General features: G+C 29.2%; 1 protein-coding gene across 1 annotated transcript; it reads left to right on the top strand.

Moving 5' to 3' along the window:
• The first annotated feature begins 995 nt into the window (after window positions 1-995).
• Window positions 996-16,781, top strand: LOC148227283 (spondin-2-like). Its single transcript, XM_088202609.1, has 7 exons — window positions 996-1,341; window positions 14,647-14,855; window positions 15,841-15,945; window positions 16,019-16,198; window positions 16,268-16,347; window positions 16,405-16,526; window positions 16,596-16,781. Exons 1-7 carry the CDS (start codon window positions 1,101-1,103, stop codon window positions 16,685-16,687), a joined length of 1,029 nt encoding a protein of 342 aa, XP_088058735.1. The 5' UTR covers window positions 996-1,100; the 3' UTR covers window positions 16,688-16,781.
• Window positions 16,782-17,518: the final 737 nt, after the last annotated feature.

The following is a 17,518-nucleotide window of genomic DNA, read 5'->3' as shown; positions in this document are numbered from 1 at the left end:
CGCAAACTGAGATAGAACGAGTAGCTCGGTTCAATTTCAGTATGCGCGTAAGCATCCTATGGTCAACACGCATGTCGAGCGCTGCATCGTGGTCACGTGGTCAAGTTAAAATACCACATGCTTATCGGGGACTTCAACAGACTCTTACTGACATCTATGAATATTTTAGGGCACCAAAAGGAATTAATTATATTTTTGATAGTATATTCTTCCAACAGATATCGTTATTATATTTTTTTTCATATAAAATTAAATAATTAGTGGTACTTGATTTTGTTAAAAAAAAATCGTTTCGAATATCCTTATGTATTTTCCTAGATCGGTTTATAAAAATGTCACACCATAACGAATTCTTATTTAAAATCGATGGTGACAAATTCTAGGATAGTCACAGATGTGGTGCTCGTATTCTGAAGTATCATTTTTATGCCTTATGGCATTTTGCAAAAGCCGACAAAGATTTTGCGTAAATTGAATATTTACGACCGAAAAGTTTTCACTGATATTGTATTGGTGAGTGCCCACACAAACTTTTATAATTATTAGTAGCGTAATTTTAATAATATGACAGTTTAAAAATTGCGATTATTTGTCACATTTTTCGATCGCGCGCAAATATGCCGACTGTACATGACAGCAGCCGCCGTGCATACGTCATTCACGCCCGCTCTCCGGATGGCATATGAAATTTGTGGCAGTGTGGCCGCTACTCGGAAGTCGGCGACCTCGGCCTACTTCAGTTGAACTTAGGTTCGGACAACTTCCAGAGAGTATAGTGCAAGCATAACGACCATATCGAAAACGCGTCTTTGAAATAAACAATTGCGTTAATAATTATAATTTTTTTACGGACCACCTAATAGCACATCCGTCCCAAGACGTTAATCATTCATAAGCTCCGTAGAAAAAAATATTCTTTCTTTGAAAAGAATGCGTGGTAAACTCAACTATACTTCTACGGTGGTGATGAAAGGGTTACTTTTCAATTTGTATTTCAGTAACCCGCGAGCGCCGTTTGTAAATGGTTGCACACGTCTATACATAACAATCCAAATTTAACCCATATGAATGTATAAGATTGAAGTGCTTTCTCTCTCGCAATGAAAGCCTCAATTTTGAACTTTTCATCAGCGTTAGCGTTGTGGTTATCGTTATCAACGCACTGTTACGGCGCCGAGGACAATTATTTTAATTCCACGTTGGAGGAGACATGGGCAGAAGAATGCGACCCTAGCGTAGTCGTTTCTTACAAAATGGTCCTGAAAACTCACTGGACTGAAGAATCGTTTCCGAAGAATTACCCAAAATGGAGGCCTCCAGCCCAATGGTCGACGGTGTTCGGTGAGCGTGATTAATTTCGTGTGGAATAATTTTAATAAAATAACAATATTATATTTTTTATACGTGTGATACACTGAGCATTTCATTAGAATTTTTTTAGTGTCATATAAGCATAACCTAGCTTATAAAATTAAGCATCACAATAATAATCTGTGAGATTAGTATAAACAGTAAAAATATAATCGGAGTGATAATTATTATAATAATCCTAAAAACACGATTTAAATTAAAAAAAAACAGTAATGTTTCGTATAGGTTTTAAGCCTAGTTATTTTATATGTCAGTCATTGCCTTGATTATTAAATATTAGGGTACGACTAAAACCATTTTTTGTCATTCGTATATTGTCATTCAGTTTCGATTTTAACCAATCTTTATAACGACAATTAGTCGTATTTGTAACTATAGTTATGTTAGAACATTTCCTATATATATATATATATATATATATACGATAATTTAACATAACTGTCGCAATATAAAATTAGATTATCACATGTGGATAATATCAAGATGAAATATTAAGGTGACGCTAAAACAGCCGCCACCGCACAGGCACGACTTTGTCTTTATATAGGAAAATTTATACAGGTGGGTGTAAATTAAACTCGGGCAATTAACGGCAACATGTTCCGTGGCTGACCTCACGTAACGTCCTAATGGAATCAAACCGGTGATGTGTCGCAACCGCAACGTTACCGGAACGAACAAAGTTACAAGTGGAACCGATTAAATTTTTGCCCCCACACCGCGGCCGATCGAAAACGGCCCTGGTAATGACTTTAACCGACCACGTTGATATAAAATATTTCATATTCGAGGTGGAAATTTGCCGGAGCGACACGATCAGCAATTGCTATTGTGGCTGAAAGTTTATAATGAGAGCGTGGAGATAAAATTTTAATTTTCCGGATTAGCGTACCTTTGTTGATTGAATTTGTAATGTTTTGTCAATCGCATTAGTGGGTATCAAAATATTTTAGTAGCTTTTTAATTTATTTTATATAACAAATACAAGGTTTTTTTTATAACACAAATGTTTTATTGCATACAAATTTTTGATGCTATAGAGCAGCGGCTCTTAAACTTATGTAGTCCGTGGAATATCATTTTTTTATCTTGAATATCATTTTTTTTCGGAACCCACACCAACCCTAAATTTATCGTTCTTGAGACTAAATTTCTGGCTCAATAATCTCATAGATAATGCAATTCAATAAATATTTTTTAAAATGTTTCGCATACTTTTTATTAGAATATGCAATAAAAAAACATTATATTATGAATAAAAATATTATTAAAAAAAAGCTACAAATTAAACTCATACACGTTTCTTAGTCAAATATTGATTAAAATAATAGTTAAAATTACATATGATTTTTGAAAATAATTTTTACTCAATGAGTTGCTGAATCGTAGTTTTAAATATGTAACGCATAACAATTCCACAAAAATATCATTAGAAATTTAAATATCAAATGGATTTTTAATCTAATTGTTGATAAAATGAAGACAGGGAAAATAATTCTTAAAGTTGCTTTCAATAACATTTTTCTCTATAATAAGTTTCTATAAAATCGTGTTGGGATAAACTTATACACAGTTGTTAATGTGTTTCGACCACAAGTTAATTTTTTTACATTCGCTTCTATTTTGTGTTTAACTTTTAATGTATCATTTTTGCAGTTGACCTTCAGTTAATTAAAAAAAGTTAACATATCAGTAAAGTAAGCAAGATTAGCTAACCAAGAAAATTTTTTTCTATATTTTTACTAGATACATACAACAAAAAGGTGCACTAAAAAAATAATTATTTAATACGAGCTCATAAAATATTAGAGAAAAGTGAATTTATTATTAAAAAAGAGTCAAAGGTATTTTTTACTACCCTTGTATTACTTACATGACCCAATAATTAAATAAGTAAGTTAAATAAAAAAGCACCTTGTAGCAACCATAGTAATTGCATTGTAATTACCTTTTACAAGATCAGTTAAAAATAAATGTTGTTTCTCCCATACACGTGTAGATATGGTAGCTTTTTAGCGGCCTGCACAAAAGAAAGAAAGGATGTATTTTATTGTCGAAGGCAATAATTGCTAAAACGCGATAAATTGTGATCGACATAAGTTTATTTATTTAAATTAAATTAAAACCATAGTAACATAATAGGTTATTCCAATGCATCACGATGGTCAAACAATAATGCATTTATGATCAAGTAAAGGAGTAAAAGTTTATACATTTAAACTGATTATTAAAAATATAATCAAACATTGTTTCAATTAGCATATATTTCAAACTCACCAATCGCAGTGAAATATTTGATGACCGTATTAAAATTCAAGTTAATTTATTTTATTTTAATGCCAATTGAAGTAGTGAATTATTTAGCGAGCTAGACGGTGTCAGTATCGGGTGGCAGTGTCTAATGCGAAATAATCTAGATTAATCAACCACTTGAACGGTATCGCCGTATATGTACGGTGGTCAATCTTAAATTGTTTTAATGTATATTTACATATATAATTGAAAAAATAATAATTAAAAACCATTAATTATTTATATAATATTTTTTTAATAATTTGATTTAAAGTAAATGATTTTATTAGAGTACAAAATAAATAGATATAATAAAAAATATAATATAAATTGGTTTTTAAAAAATCCTCGAAAGCCGAATAATATTTATATATATAAAAATATGTGAAATTAATTCCCAGAATTTATTAGTAAAATAAATTATTGAAACATACTAATAAATCAGTGAAATAAATCAAAGAAATAAAACATTGAGATTCACTGCTTTTTTTATAATTCACTATAAATGAAATATAAAATAATATGTTGGTATACACCTGGGAATAAATTAACTTACTCCCAGGTGTATACCAATAAATCTGTGTAAATTAATTCAATACTCAAAAGACTCCAATATAGAAAAGTCCTTGCAGTGGAAGAGTGCAAAGTAGTAATAGAAAAAGCAGATTCCCTGCAGTAGTGATTTTGTAAAAGTCCTTGATGGTGCCTCTCGAAATAAGTGAGTGTGCATCAAAGAGATTCTTTCTAATGATTTGCCTTATCTAATCTTCCGCGCTGTTTTCTTGTATCCTAAGTGAGCAAGTGCCAAATCTTTTATATGTTCTCTCACGGAAGAAGAGAAATATAAAGAGACGGATAATTTAAACCAACTAGACCGTACAATTAAATTCTACTCCCTCTAATAAAAGAATAATATTTCTCATGTGCTTAATAGAATATTTATAATACATTGTATAAGTCACAAACGATTTAAAAAGTTTGTTTACGCGATTAATGTTTATGGTTTTTAAAAGTTTTTCATGGTCATTGTTAACGTTCGTGATGACTTCATAAAGGTTTATTTATAAAACGCTCCTGTTTAAAATACCATAATAAAATATTTAAGATTTTTTTTAATATATTTGCTATCTGAATATTTATCGTACATAGCGTGACATTAAGTTATCGGCATCGATTGTAGTCAGTAATATTGAGAAAATTTGAGAATTTTAGTTAAATATAACTTTTATTTGCGAAACAAATAATATTTTTATTTATTCTTGTTACTTATTAGACACGCAACCATAAATTGTGTGCGTGTATTGTCGCACACATATATTATATTGTATATTTTCGCCATATTTCACGGAATGCGAAACAGACGCGGAAAAAATGGCCGAAACTGCCGGTTGCAATCACCAGCAACTGTATCCAAAATGGGATAAGTTGGGAAAGCGTGAAAACCCCACTTACGCCTTTGCGATGGAAACGCGTGGGATTGACGTTTTCCCTGTTTACATTTTCATGACGAATTTTCTTCGATTTATATCGCATACATCAACCCGAGAAGATTTCCACGATCGGTGCGCGAAATAACCCACGGATGAACAGCCGATGCAAAAAAATAGAAACGTAAATAATATAACTCAAACAAGCGAAGCTCCCTTTTGTGTTTATTTATATTTGGGCCGAAAATACACACATAAGTACCTAACAGTAAACATTTCGCTACGGACAAAAGTTTGCTTTTGTTCGACGACCAAGTCATTAATAATGCATCTGAAACAATGGGCAAATGTTTACTTTAATGTTTGTGGTTAAATAATGAAATAGAAGCGTAAAATTTGACGTGATAAATCTGTTCTACATCTTTCTCATGAATTCATTAAAATTTTACTTGAATTCAAGATATAATGTAATCCAAATATAAAATAATATTTTATTTAATAGCATAGGGTAATAAATATTGCACATTAAGCTGTAACAATTAGTTTTTAATTGGTCATTTAACTGCAATCAACTCGTAGAAAAAATCGCTAATATTTTATTGACTTCAATTAAAATTAAAAATATAGGAATATTATAATCAGATATACAAAGCAAGCTAGTAGTTTTGCTTCCAAATAAAAATCGGTCACTTTATGTAAATCTAGGATAAAAATTACTATAGATGATTACCGCTCAAGTTTGCACTATTTTGTAATACCGCAAAATGTTGGATTTAACCTCTCAAATATAAATATATGGTCTTAAATATAAAATAGTGTGTTAGAAATTCAATAGCGTAATAACGTCACCGCTCATATTATTCTGAAACATACACTAAAATAGCGAGCAATTATTGACACAAAAGCTATATATCTAAAAAATAACGCTAATTATCACTATTTAATTCGCGTATTTGATAAATAAATAAATAAATAAATCTAGAACAACGTTTTTTTTTCCATTTGCTAATTTACAATTAAAGGTATCAGTATAATAAATTCCAATGCTAATATAACCGCTTTTCTACGGTTTGTCTAAGGCTTAAATATTGGTTTCAAACTGCTGTAATTAGTGCAAATTGCTTGCAATTTTACGGAAGATCCTAAGTCGTTGTAGTGCACTGTTGGCAGCCCAGTGAACGTATATCATATCCGCAATGTTTGTCTCTTCAATGGCGAGACAAACCATTTAGCCAGTAATAGTCGACTTTGTTTTGCTCTTTAATGCAGGAAACAACAGATTGTAACTATTTCCGTAACTGGGTTAAACCTCTTTCTCCCCTTGACAAATCGTTAAAGCTCAAGCGAACGCTTAAGAATAGCCTTTCGAGTCAGACTTGCGAAATTTATTATTTTGAAACACTATATATGTAACGCTATCACGAAAATGAAAAAATCAATACGTTTTAGAATTTACATACATAATCAATCAACACAGATTATTTTTTCTTAGACTTTTTTAATCTCACAAAAAATAATAATTAGGGATTCCAATCCCGGGATCCCGGGATCCCGAACGATTTTCAATACCCGATGAGTCCCGGGATTATAAAACATAATCCCGAATTTTTTGGATTGATTGATTTATCAAGCACAATCGAATTATTATTGTCAAAATAGCTATATTTCGTGTACAAAATTGCGCAAGTTGCATGTGTCATCTGTGAATCTTTGAGGCTGTGAGTCTGAACGTGCTTTTTCAGCAGCAGGCTGCTTAGGAACCAAAATCAGATCAAGGCTAAATGATGAAACGCTTGATGCTTTGATGTTACTTCGTGAGTTGTATTCAAAATAATGTTTTCCATTAATTGTGTCTATGAATGTACATATGTACATACATTGTCAAAAGTTAATTTTTTATCTTCTCAAATAAATATGTAAGACCTTCCCTTTTTTATTTGTATTATATTATTTTCTATTTTAAGCCCAAGACTAAAATTATATGTACTTTATACATTGTACGTTATAAAAAACAGATGTACAAATATATCGTATTATTCATTTTAAATTATTTTTATCGATAAAATAACAGGAAAATTATCCCGGGACTGGTCCCGGGATCCCGGGATCGACTAATTGCAATACCGAAATCCCGGGATCAAAATTTTGGCCCGGGATTGGAATCCCTAATCATAATAATAAAATTAGGCATTAAAAATATTAAATATTTTTTAAATGAATTTTGTGCTTTTTGATATTTGACTTTGGATGCTTCGCAATCAGCTGAATATTCTTTTTCATCTCTTCAAAGTACCAGGGATCACAAAAACTTAGTAATAAATGTGCTTTAATTTTTTTTTTAATAAATCAAATTTTTAATAAAAAAAAATATTAACCAGTTTTAGTTTAAAATTATCTTAACAGTTGGATTCATGGATCTTGGATCTTCAGATGTCTAATCTCGGTGTTTTCGGGCCTACTATAACCTTTGAGTTTTATTTATTTCTGAAAGCCACGGTTTGTGTCAGGCTCTAACAATCTCTAAGTTCCACATTGTTGAATTTCTCGCGGTCCGCGAAAAAAATAATGGCCCTCCGCTTGCTTCAGTAGCCAGCTTTGAAGACGTTTTTAGACGATTTTTAAAGAACTTGCAAACCAACATTTGATCTTCCTGAGCAGTTTTCTTTCGTTTTATTCCAGTTCGCTGAACCGTTTCAAAGCATTTTGGACAGTGTTTACTAATGTTCGATATATTCAATCAATAATATGCAATAAAATGATATTCGCTCTTCTAGCTTCACTTAATATCGCGTTAATATTGCAATTTTTAAATGTTTATAATATTCAAAATAGATTATTAAATAAAAAAAATTATAACGACAAATAAAGAATGAAATTACGCAAATAAACATAACTTTTTCTTTTAGTGCAACGAGTAATTACAAAGGATTTAGGGCATATTTAGATTTGTAAAATAATTTTAACAAGTATAGATGACAAAAAAGCGCCATGTTGTTTTGTATATTAGCACTTGACAATAAAAAATCTTTAATAACACTTAATAATGTCGAGTACTGATCTGCATCAAGCACAAAGCCCTTGTTTTTGTGTCAGACACCCGCTGGCGTTTATGACTTAATAGCGTAATATTTATATTCTCACGTATATATATATATAAATTTAACAAAATCTTTTTGAACGTATGTGATCTGTCTTTATTCATCATGTCATTTATTTACATTTATGGATTGCATGGCGGTTCGTTTGATAAATTGATTAGCTGTGTCATTGATACACCTGACACTCGGTCAATAAAATATTTATGTACTAATATATCGCCTTTAGTATATCCATTATTTTATTATAGAACGAGTTTTTTATTGCAACGTCATTTTATCGGAAAGTTTGCTAACTAACGCGCGTAAACTTTCAGATAAAAAAGTTCTTGACATATATTTATAATTTTAAGCTTTGTCATATTTATTTGAAAATAACACGCGGAGTTTAGCGTTATATTCTCACGTTATTCCAAATATCCTTTGTATCTAATATGATTGCGTTTATCACGGTAAAGCTATAAAACGCATTTTTATATTACATAAAAAAAATTAACGAGTGAGTTTAATAATTCCATTTGAATAATAAAACAAGAAAAGCTGCGCTTTAACCGCTTCTATAGGCGCCATTACATTTCAATATTTTAATGTATCATTTTATTTTTTAAATTCACACGCCGATATTTACAATCAAGCTTAATTCCCATAGCTTTATTTATACATCCGCCAATTTCGCCCGCCCACCTTTTCCCATCTCGCACATCTGCCGCCCACGGGAAAAAAACTTAAAATTGATAGATGACACGCTCGGCAATTAAATTTAATGCGTCCATCGCTTCCCGAAAAATAAATAAAAAACGCTCGTCGCCAAAAAATAACATTAATGGAGAGCTCGTCAATAAAATAATTTCTTTCGCGAACACACATTGGGGGTGGCTCATTTGTTATTCAAACGAAGCCTGACGAACAAAGTGTAGGAGGAATTTCAAAAAGAGGTTTCACAGCCTTTGTGTTTTTTTCCACTCCCCCCGGTTGACGCGTGATTTGAATTCAAATCTGGGATTACCGGCAAACGGGAATGTTTAATTGAATATGCGGTCCTGACGCGCTCCTTCAGGACTACCTTCGAAGGTAACGACGCTAATGCACGGATACGGCCCGGACTATATTCAATTAATCTCCTTAATGAACAGCGGTCATTCTCGACCGTCAACATGATGACAGAGGATAATATAAACAAGATGAGGCGTAGATGCGAGAGTGCTTAAGAAATTAGGGCTTGGTGAAGATAAAGCGAATGTCTAAAACGTCTGCTTGGAAAGAGGTAAAAAGCCGCTTCCTTGTACCTTTGAAAAAAACAAGATGTTCGTAAGACACTATATCAATTAAAATTAAAAACTTATAAACACTACCGTCAAAATTTGTAAAAGTAACTAAAAACACTATTTCACCAAGAAATTGAAAGCCAAACAATTGTAGTTTGAGTACTTACTAATATTTTATTGAAAACCCATTAACTTAAATTTTCCATATGCAATACCCATATTAAATACAATAAATTGTTTTGGGATTAGGTCCCAAGTGATGTTATTTTATCAGACAGTAATTATGTATTATACGTATACCCATATACAAAGTCTAGGATATTTAAAGGGTTGCAGTCCATGAAGAGCTAATGTCTGAGTCTCTCGAAATGCGTGAGTTGTGTCAAATTGAGTCTCGTGTCTACCCTTTTATAAGTTGTTTTGGATAAAAGCTTAGACGAATAAGAAAAGGGTGTATTTAAACCAATTAGGTCGTACCAGCAAACTCCGCTTCTCTAGTAACGTTCTTAAATGAATCGAGAATATTTATCCTGGGTGATTTAATTCTTATTATATCAACGCGTATTTCGACTGTTTATTAGTAACAAACGGTTATAGATGTTTTGGTTACTATTTATGGTTTTTGACAGTTTGTAGTGATCATTGTTTACGTCAGTCGTGTTTCAGAATAATATTACGTTTTCTCATGAACGTTTTTTTTATATGTAAAATTTCTAAATAACACTTTATGTAGAGAAGCCTTATATTATTTCTTACAACTGTTTGAATTTTACTAAATAAATAACTAAAAATATTTTTTATTTCATTAAAACATTATTGAATGAAATTTTTTACGTTCGTCGAGAGCCTCTTTATAAAAGGTGCATGTACATATATATTTTTATTTCAACTAGTATAAAAATAATTTAAGTTGAACTGTTTTAGAGAAATTATATCCGAATACATTTTCATCGATAGATTTAATTTTTTACTAGAAAAAATATAATTTAACTGATAAACGCTAGTGAAATTATATTTTGCTTTAAAATATATATAAAAGGCAATTTAACAGTTATGAAACGTTAATTTTCTGTTAAAACCCTAACCTAATATAAACGAATTAACCTAATAAAAATAAAAATAAATTTTAGAACTTTCATTAGGTTTATTTAGATTTGGGTTTCAGCAGAAAATAGTCGTTTCTCAACTGTTAAAGTGTGTATTCTTAGTGAAGTTATATTTTCACAAGTAAAAATATAATTTTATTTTCTAGGTTAGTTAAAATTGATCAAACTGTATGTATTCAATGCACAGAAGATCTGGTACACTTACGTTCGAAACTTTATCATCTTAAAACTATTTCTTGAAACGAAATTTGCTTGTAGCGTAAAGTATTTAACAAATTTATAAATGTCAGTTAAAGAACACCACTTACATAATTTTATTTAACACGTTTTACAACTTTCAAATGACAGTTTATAGCTGCATTTAATTCCACCAGCAACTGCCAGATTTTTTAAGCTTTATTGGTGTTTTTTACATTAGAGTATATTTATTTATTGTATACTTTAATTAATGTGCAACAATATTAAATATGCCTAATAAATTATATAGGACGATGTTAAAAAATAGGGCAATGAGAGTAGTTTTAAAGAAAAATAGACTTACTAGTTGTAAAAGAATGGTTAAAATGTTGGAATATTAAATATGATCGTTTTAATATTTATATCTAAGTTAGAAAATAATATGTAGTCTGAGTATTTTAATAAGAAATAAATGTACATAGATTTAAAACCAGAAATAGAGATAATTTAAGAGTAGGTAGATATAAGAAAACGAGTATGGCCAGGGGAATTTTGTACAGAGGTGTGAATTTGTATAATAATATTTCTAGGACATTTCTCAAAAATAAAAATGTACTGGTTTCTTCAATGGAATAAAGAAATACTTTTGTGCATAAAGAAATAAATTATAACATTATATTAAGTTATATTTTTATATTCGGTTGATGTCCTATATTTATGTTTTGCTTGTATATCTTTAATTTATAAAAAATAGCTATATTAGCTAAATAAATAATAAAGACGAGAGGGAATTTTAATTATTAGATTTTTGATGCACTGTATTTATATCACAATATATCTGCAAAGTAAATATTTTACATGAGTATAAAATATGTATGAAATACTTAAATGTGTCATATTACTTTCCAACCATTTTTCACGCTTAAAATAAAAAATAAATTTAGAATGTAATTTAAAATAGCTGTATGAGTACTGCAAAATTAATAATATTTTTTTCAATATGGACAGTATATCACTAAAATAAAACAGTTTCATTTTTCCAAGAAAATAACTTTAGCATCCTCCCACAAGCCACAACTGAAAAACAAATTTGTCACAAAAATCCTTATATATAAATGTTAAATTTAATTACTATTTTTTTAATACTTAAATTAATAACAAGGGTAATTTATAAAAAAAATCCTATTTGCATAAAATAATACATTTAATTTTGTCTGCAGACACAAAATCTTGCAAAAAAATACATAAATAAAAAGTTGTCTTTGATCATATTATACAAATGTATTAATAGTATAATATATCCAACTTTTCTCTATGAAAAATATTTTTCTATAACTTATATAAATTACATAAAGTAATTTTAAATTTAATAACACAATTTCTTAGAATAAATCCTTGCATAATGTAATATATTCAATTTTCTCCGGCGAAATACATATTTTCGTCTGTCTGAAAGCAAAAAATGCCAATTTGCTCTAAAGTAGTCGTTCGGTAGACAACTTCTCCGTTTAATGAATAATCTCATCTTTGACTTTTTGCGATAAACTTGTTATAAGTGTGAGCTAAAAATATTTAAATATTTAAATGCAAAATTATTCAGTAAAATATATGATAAACAAATCTCGATTAGACACGGCGATATCACAGAATAACAATTAACCTTCGAGAAACGAAAGCCTCTCTAATTGCTACGTAGCATACAATATGAAAATAATAAAATATACGTATCGCGGAGCGAAACGACGATTATAATTATGACCAATTTATAGACGGGAAATTCGATTTGCGATGCAGGAAACGAATTTTCTCAAGGATGGGATGTTAAGTTTCCGCTCAACCTGTCCCAATTAATTTCAGCGAAATAAGCTTCGTTACAGGTGTAACAGCTTTTGCCTAATGCAGCCTCCGGGCCCCATTGCTCGCAATCCGTGCAATCAAATTCCACTCCATAAGCTATCATCCGTGTATATCCCCTATACACATCAGTATGTATCTATTCTATAACACGTACACGTGTGACAAAATTATGTTTAAGTGAAAATAATTATAACGCATAAATATACATGTTTTAACCATGATATAAATTATTGCTTATTAATTAAAGGGTTATTTATTTATATGAGCGTTATCTCTAGAAGTAAAGATAATAAAACAAAGAACATATTCAATTTATTTTTTATGTCCAGATTATAATTTGTTATTGTATCGGTATATACCAGTGTACGCCACAGCTTCCAATTTTACACACATATATTCGCGCGTGCTAGAGCCGAGTCACAAGAAGAAAATCGTATACGTCGCACGAAAATACGATTGTGTGGTTTTTGTTTTGATTTGGTCGATTACAATGTTACAGGTATGATATATTATTTAAAAAATGCAAATAAAAACATTTTAAAAATATAAATTACATACATATAATATATATAAATGTACATACATAGAACATATAAAAACAAATAATTACATTTAAAAAATATAATTATTTAAGTTGGAATTAAAAATACTATTTTTTTTTAATCATATATTTATAAAAAATTACAAAAACTTTAAGCGTTATGATTGTGGGTAGTAGCTGCGATGTTTTCGGTTGCGTTAATTCATGATTTATGGAGGACGTTTGGACGTATTTTTATATGTGATTAGATAGTGCAAGATAGTTGTAAATTAATTGTTGTTTGTTACTTTTGAACAGCTTCACTCAGACATGATAAAAGTTTAAAATAATCGGTACTCTTTTGAACTCCCAACCTTGATTCCCTCGATTGCTTATAATGACTGTCAATCAATCGGTTTGGTACTTACTGTTATAAAGCAATTCGGCAAACTTTGACGAAAAGCCATAAAATCTTTACATACAATAAGAAGCTTACAAAAACATCAAACAATGGCCGAAATGTCTGCAACAGATTGCTAAACATAAAAGCAATAAGATTTTTTTAACACGCAAAATAAAATCGCGTCATCTGCAAATTCGTTCGACTGAAACAAATTTACTTTCACTTTCTTAACATAAGTTTGTACATTATGTTCAGAAACTTTTAATCTAGCATTTAAAAAATAAAAACTTTTCAGACGACGCTAATAAAAGCAATTTGACTAATTTATCTATACGAATAAATTTAAATTGTAAAAAATATTACAAATAATAGTATACCAAACATGCGGTTTCCCTCGAAATATGCAAAATTGAAATAGAATTGCAACCTTTGAAAGTAAGGGTTTAAAAAACAGCTTCCCTTGGAGTGAAATCATTTATTTTCTTGCATATTCCAAACACGTATTCCTTAAAATATTCACCCCTATCTCGTAAAAAAGTATTTTCTGCAGAAAAATGATTCCTATAGATAATATTTCGGTGGAAAATTACTGAGCTTTCTGAATCAATGAAATATATAAAAACATATTCAATTCAATATATATCATCTTACTAATCTTAAAATATTACTTATGTATGGTTTTAAGACTATATTTTATTAAAAAATATTATCGAAATAATATTCAAGCCATACAGACAGTAAAGCTTTATACTAATTGGAAGCCTTTACAAGAGGCTATTCTCTTAGACCCTTCTATTATTTTTTTTAATGCAAAGACACACTCAAATATACCTATACATAATATTATATCTACGGTTTCGTGTGCGGCGTAATTCTTTTAAGCGTCTTTCGGGGTATTTCGCTAATTTGAAAGACGGATATAAAGGAGCTCGTTTTTTTTAAAGCATGGTCTGAAAAATGAAATTACACAATTGTTTCAACCGAGAATATTAGAGACAAAGAGTTTGATTCTATAATTAAAGCTATAAATTAAAAATTCTGCTCGTTTCGAGTGGCTATTCGGATTATACCTATTATGTTTTTTTTGTTCAACGAGTTAATTGATAATTTATTATTTTATGATTTAATTTCAGTTCAAACGCACAATGCAGATTATTCTCTGTTTTCGATTGGAAAACCCGCATCAAATAAGCTTCGTGCTTTTACCGAAAGAGGAGATTTTAACAGAATTATGCAAGTTAGAAGAAATCCTGCAATATTTGATCAAATTATTACTGGAGCTATAATGCAAGGAGCTGGTGAAACGCAAAAGGATTTTTTTGTACATGGAAATCATTCAAAAGTATGTATTGTGTTTTACGGAAAAATATAGTGTAATACAGTAAAAATAAATATAAAAAAATTATGTTCAGTAAAATATATTATGACAAGGAATTAAATTAGCAAAAATGTATATTTAACTATAACATTTAATACTATTATTATATAAAATATTTTTATTTATTTTAATTTTAATTTTTTGATCATTTTTTAAAAATTTATTTAGTTTTTTTTAAATAAATCGTATTTGATACATAGGTAAATACATTATGACCCTATTCACTAGCAGTTTTTACATCATTATTCTATAAAAATAACCTGTTTTTCTATATTTTTTATTATATTAAAAATTATTCGTATCTTGAAGAATCGTCAAAATTATTCGAATCTATTTTTATATAATTTAAGATAATATCCTATAAAATCTACCTTTCTTTTTTTTTCATAATATAGTATATCATAAAATAATAAAAAATCCTTAAATTTTAATAGTTTTTATATAATTCTCTAATAAAATTTACTTTTTTATTAATCTTTATAAAAAAATATAAAAATGTATCCATCACAATATTTAACCTTTGTTTAATAAATTGTATTTCATTAAAGAAATTGTCTGCTAAATGAAATTTTATATACATATGTATATTATATTATTGAAAGCTATTAATTACTGTCCCAATAATATTTTTTTCTCTTTGTCTGAAGATGGTTTTATATTATTATTTAATTTATTTATTAAAAAAAAAATAATTAAATTCACGGTTTTTTATACTCTATCTTTAACATAATATATAAACATAAGATTCTAAATTAATAAATATTACTATAAAAAACAATTAAGAATGGCTTTACCAAAGTATCATATTTATATTTTATGTTAACTTCGATTGTTATATTATATTCTATTTGAAGCATTTTAATAAAAACAATCTTAAGCAAACTCATAAATATTTATACGAATAAACCTAAGTTAATATTTAAATAAACTTATTTTATTACATTTTAAGGTATCATTGATTAGTAAAATAGTTCCATCGCCAGACTGGTTTATTGGCGTAGACGGTTTTAATTTATGCAGTGAAGGACTTTGGCTAGACAATATTAATATAACAGTAAGCAAATTATAAATGTAATATACTCTAAAATATACATATAGTTTAATTTATTTAAATATGTATAATGTAGTTAGGTCCTTTAGACGGTGGCACTGAAGGTGGGTTGACTTTCACGTCGCCAAAATGGCGTCTTCAGGTACCAGACGGGATTACTCAAATCACTTCGAACTACCCAAGGCACAGAGCCGCTTCGTTTTACTATCCCAAGCTGGAAAAATTGCCCGACATCGCTACAGTTTATATTATTAAGGTCAACATCTGTTTTGGATTTTTGTATTAATGTATATCAATATTTTCCATCACGCAAAAAATGTTTCAGATAGAAGAACATCCACTAGAAAAATGCGAAGAAAACGTGACCGTACTCGTAAAAACGTCGAGCGATATGGAAGCACTTAAGTAAGTTAAAAATAAATATATAACAATTTTATATATAATATAAATAATACATTTTAGGGATACGCTATCGCCGGAAACATTAAATGTATATAAGCACATATTAGATAATTATGAACAGCAAAGGAAATATTCTCCGAAACTATTTCGTCCTAGAATAATTTTCAAGGATACCAGGCACAGTATGTATTATTAATTTCTTATTTATAAATTAATATAATAATTTAATGATACATATATTGCAATTTCAGAATCTAAGAAGAAGCCTGGATATATGTATCAAACGATGTTACCTATTAAGCAAAATACAACTGTAAAATCTAAATCATATTTCAGGTGGTAATATAAATTGTTTTTTAATCCATATTATACACAGAAATTGCTCTGTATATAATATTTTCATTGAAATTTTAATAAACCTATATATGGCATACAAATAGTAAGCCTGTTCTTATTACGTCTATTCACTCGGATAACGTTTCTCAGTAAACATTCTTAAATCCTATGGAAGAGCTTTCTGATAAGATCCAATGCCAGCAATTTGCGAGTCAAATTAAAAGGAATAACGATTCCGTTAAACGGCTCTTTGTAACTATATACAGAGAACGACGCCATTTGAAAGTTAAAAATCTAAAATATCAGGGACTTTTAATCGGATGAAAGCAATCGAGTTAATATATTTAAAATAACATTTTACGATTTTGAAAGTTAGTGATACAACGTATCATACTTTTATATTCAACATAAATGTGAACGTATTATAAAAAAAAAAATGAATATTTTTTATTAAATTTAAATATTTATTTATAGAAATCGTTTTAAACCTCTGCATACAAAATAAAAGTAAGCCTACGAATGCGAGCTGAATACACACTTTGGTTTTATTGTGCTAGTAGCTTTAAGAAAGAGTGCTAATACGACCTTTTAAATGCAAAATCTTATCCATAGACCTTTTTTATGTACTCGTTGTACTTTTTCAATTAAAAAAGTAAATTGAATTTATTTAAGGCGTATATATTATTGTTTACGTAACGTTCCAGGTAACTATTTGCTGATCGCTAACTATAAGTTAATCGCTAATGGTGTGACTATATCCGCTTTGAGGCGCGTGACTTCTTGTTTATAGGTCGTCCAAACAATTATCTCAACGATGTTTAAGTTTATCGCTAACAAG

Source organism: Plectrocnemia conspersa, unplaced genomic scaffold, assembly GCF_051122295.1.
Source record: "Plectrocnemia conspersa isolate PC_06_02 unplaced genomic scaffold, ASM5112229v1 ptg000013l, whole genome shotgun sequence".
Classification (NCBI taxonomy): Eukaryota; Metazoa; Arthropoda; class Insecta; order Trichoptera; family Polycentropodidae; genus Plectrocnemia; species Plectrocnemia conspersa.
The sequence above is the reverse complement of the archived record's forward strand: the minus strand, read 5'-3'. Positions and strand labels throughout refer to the sequence as shown.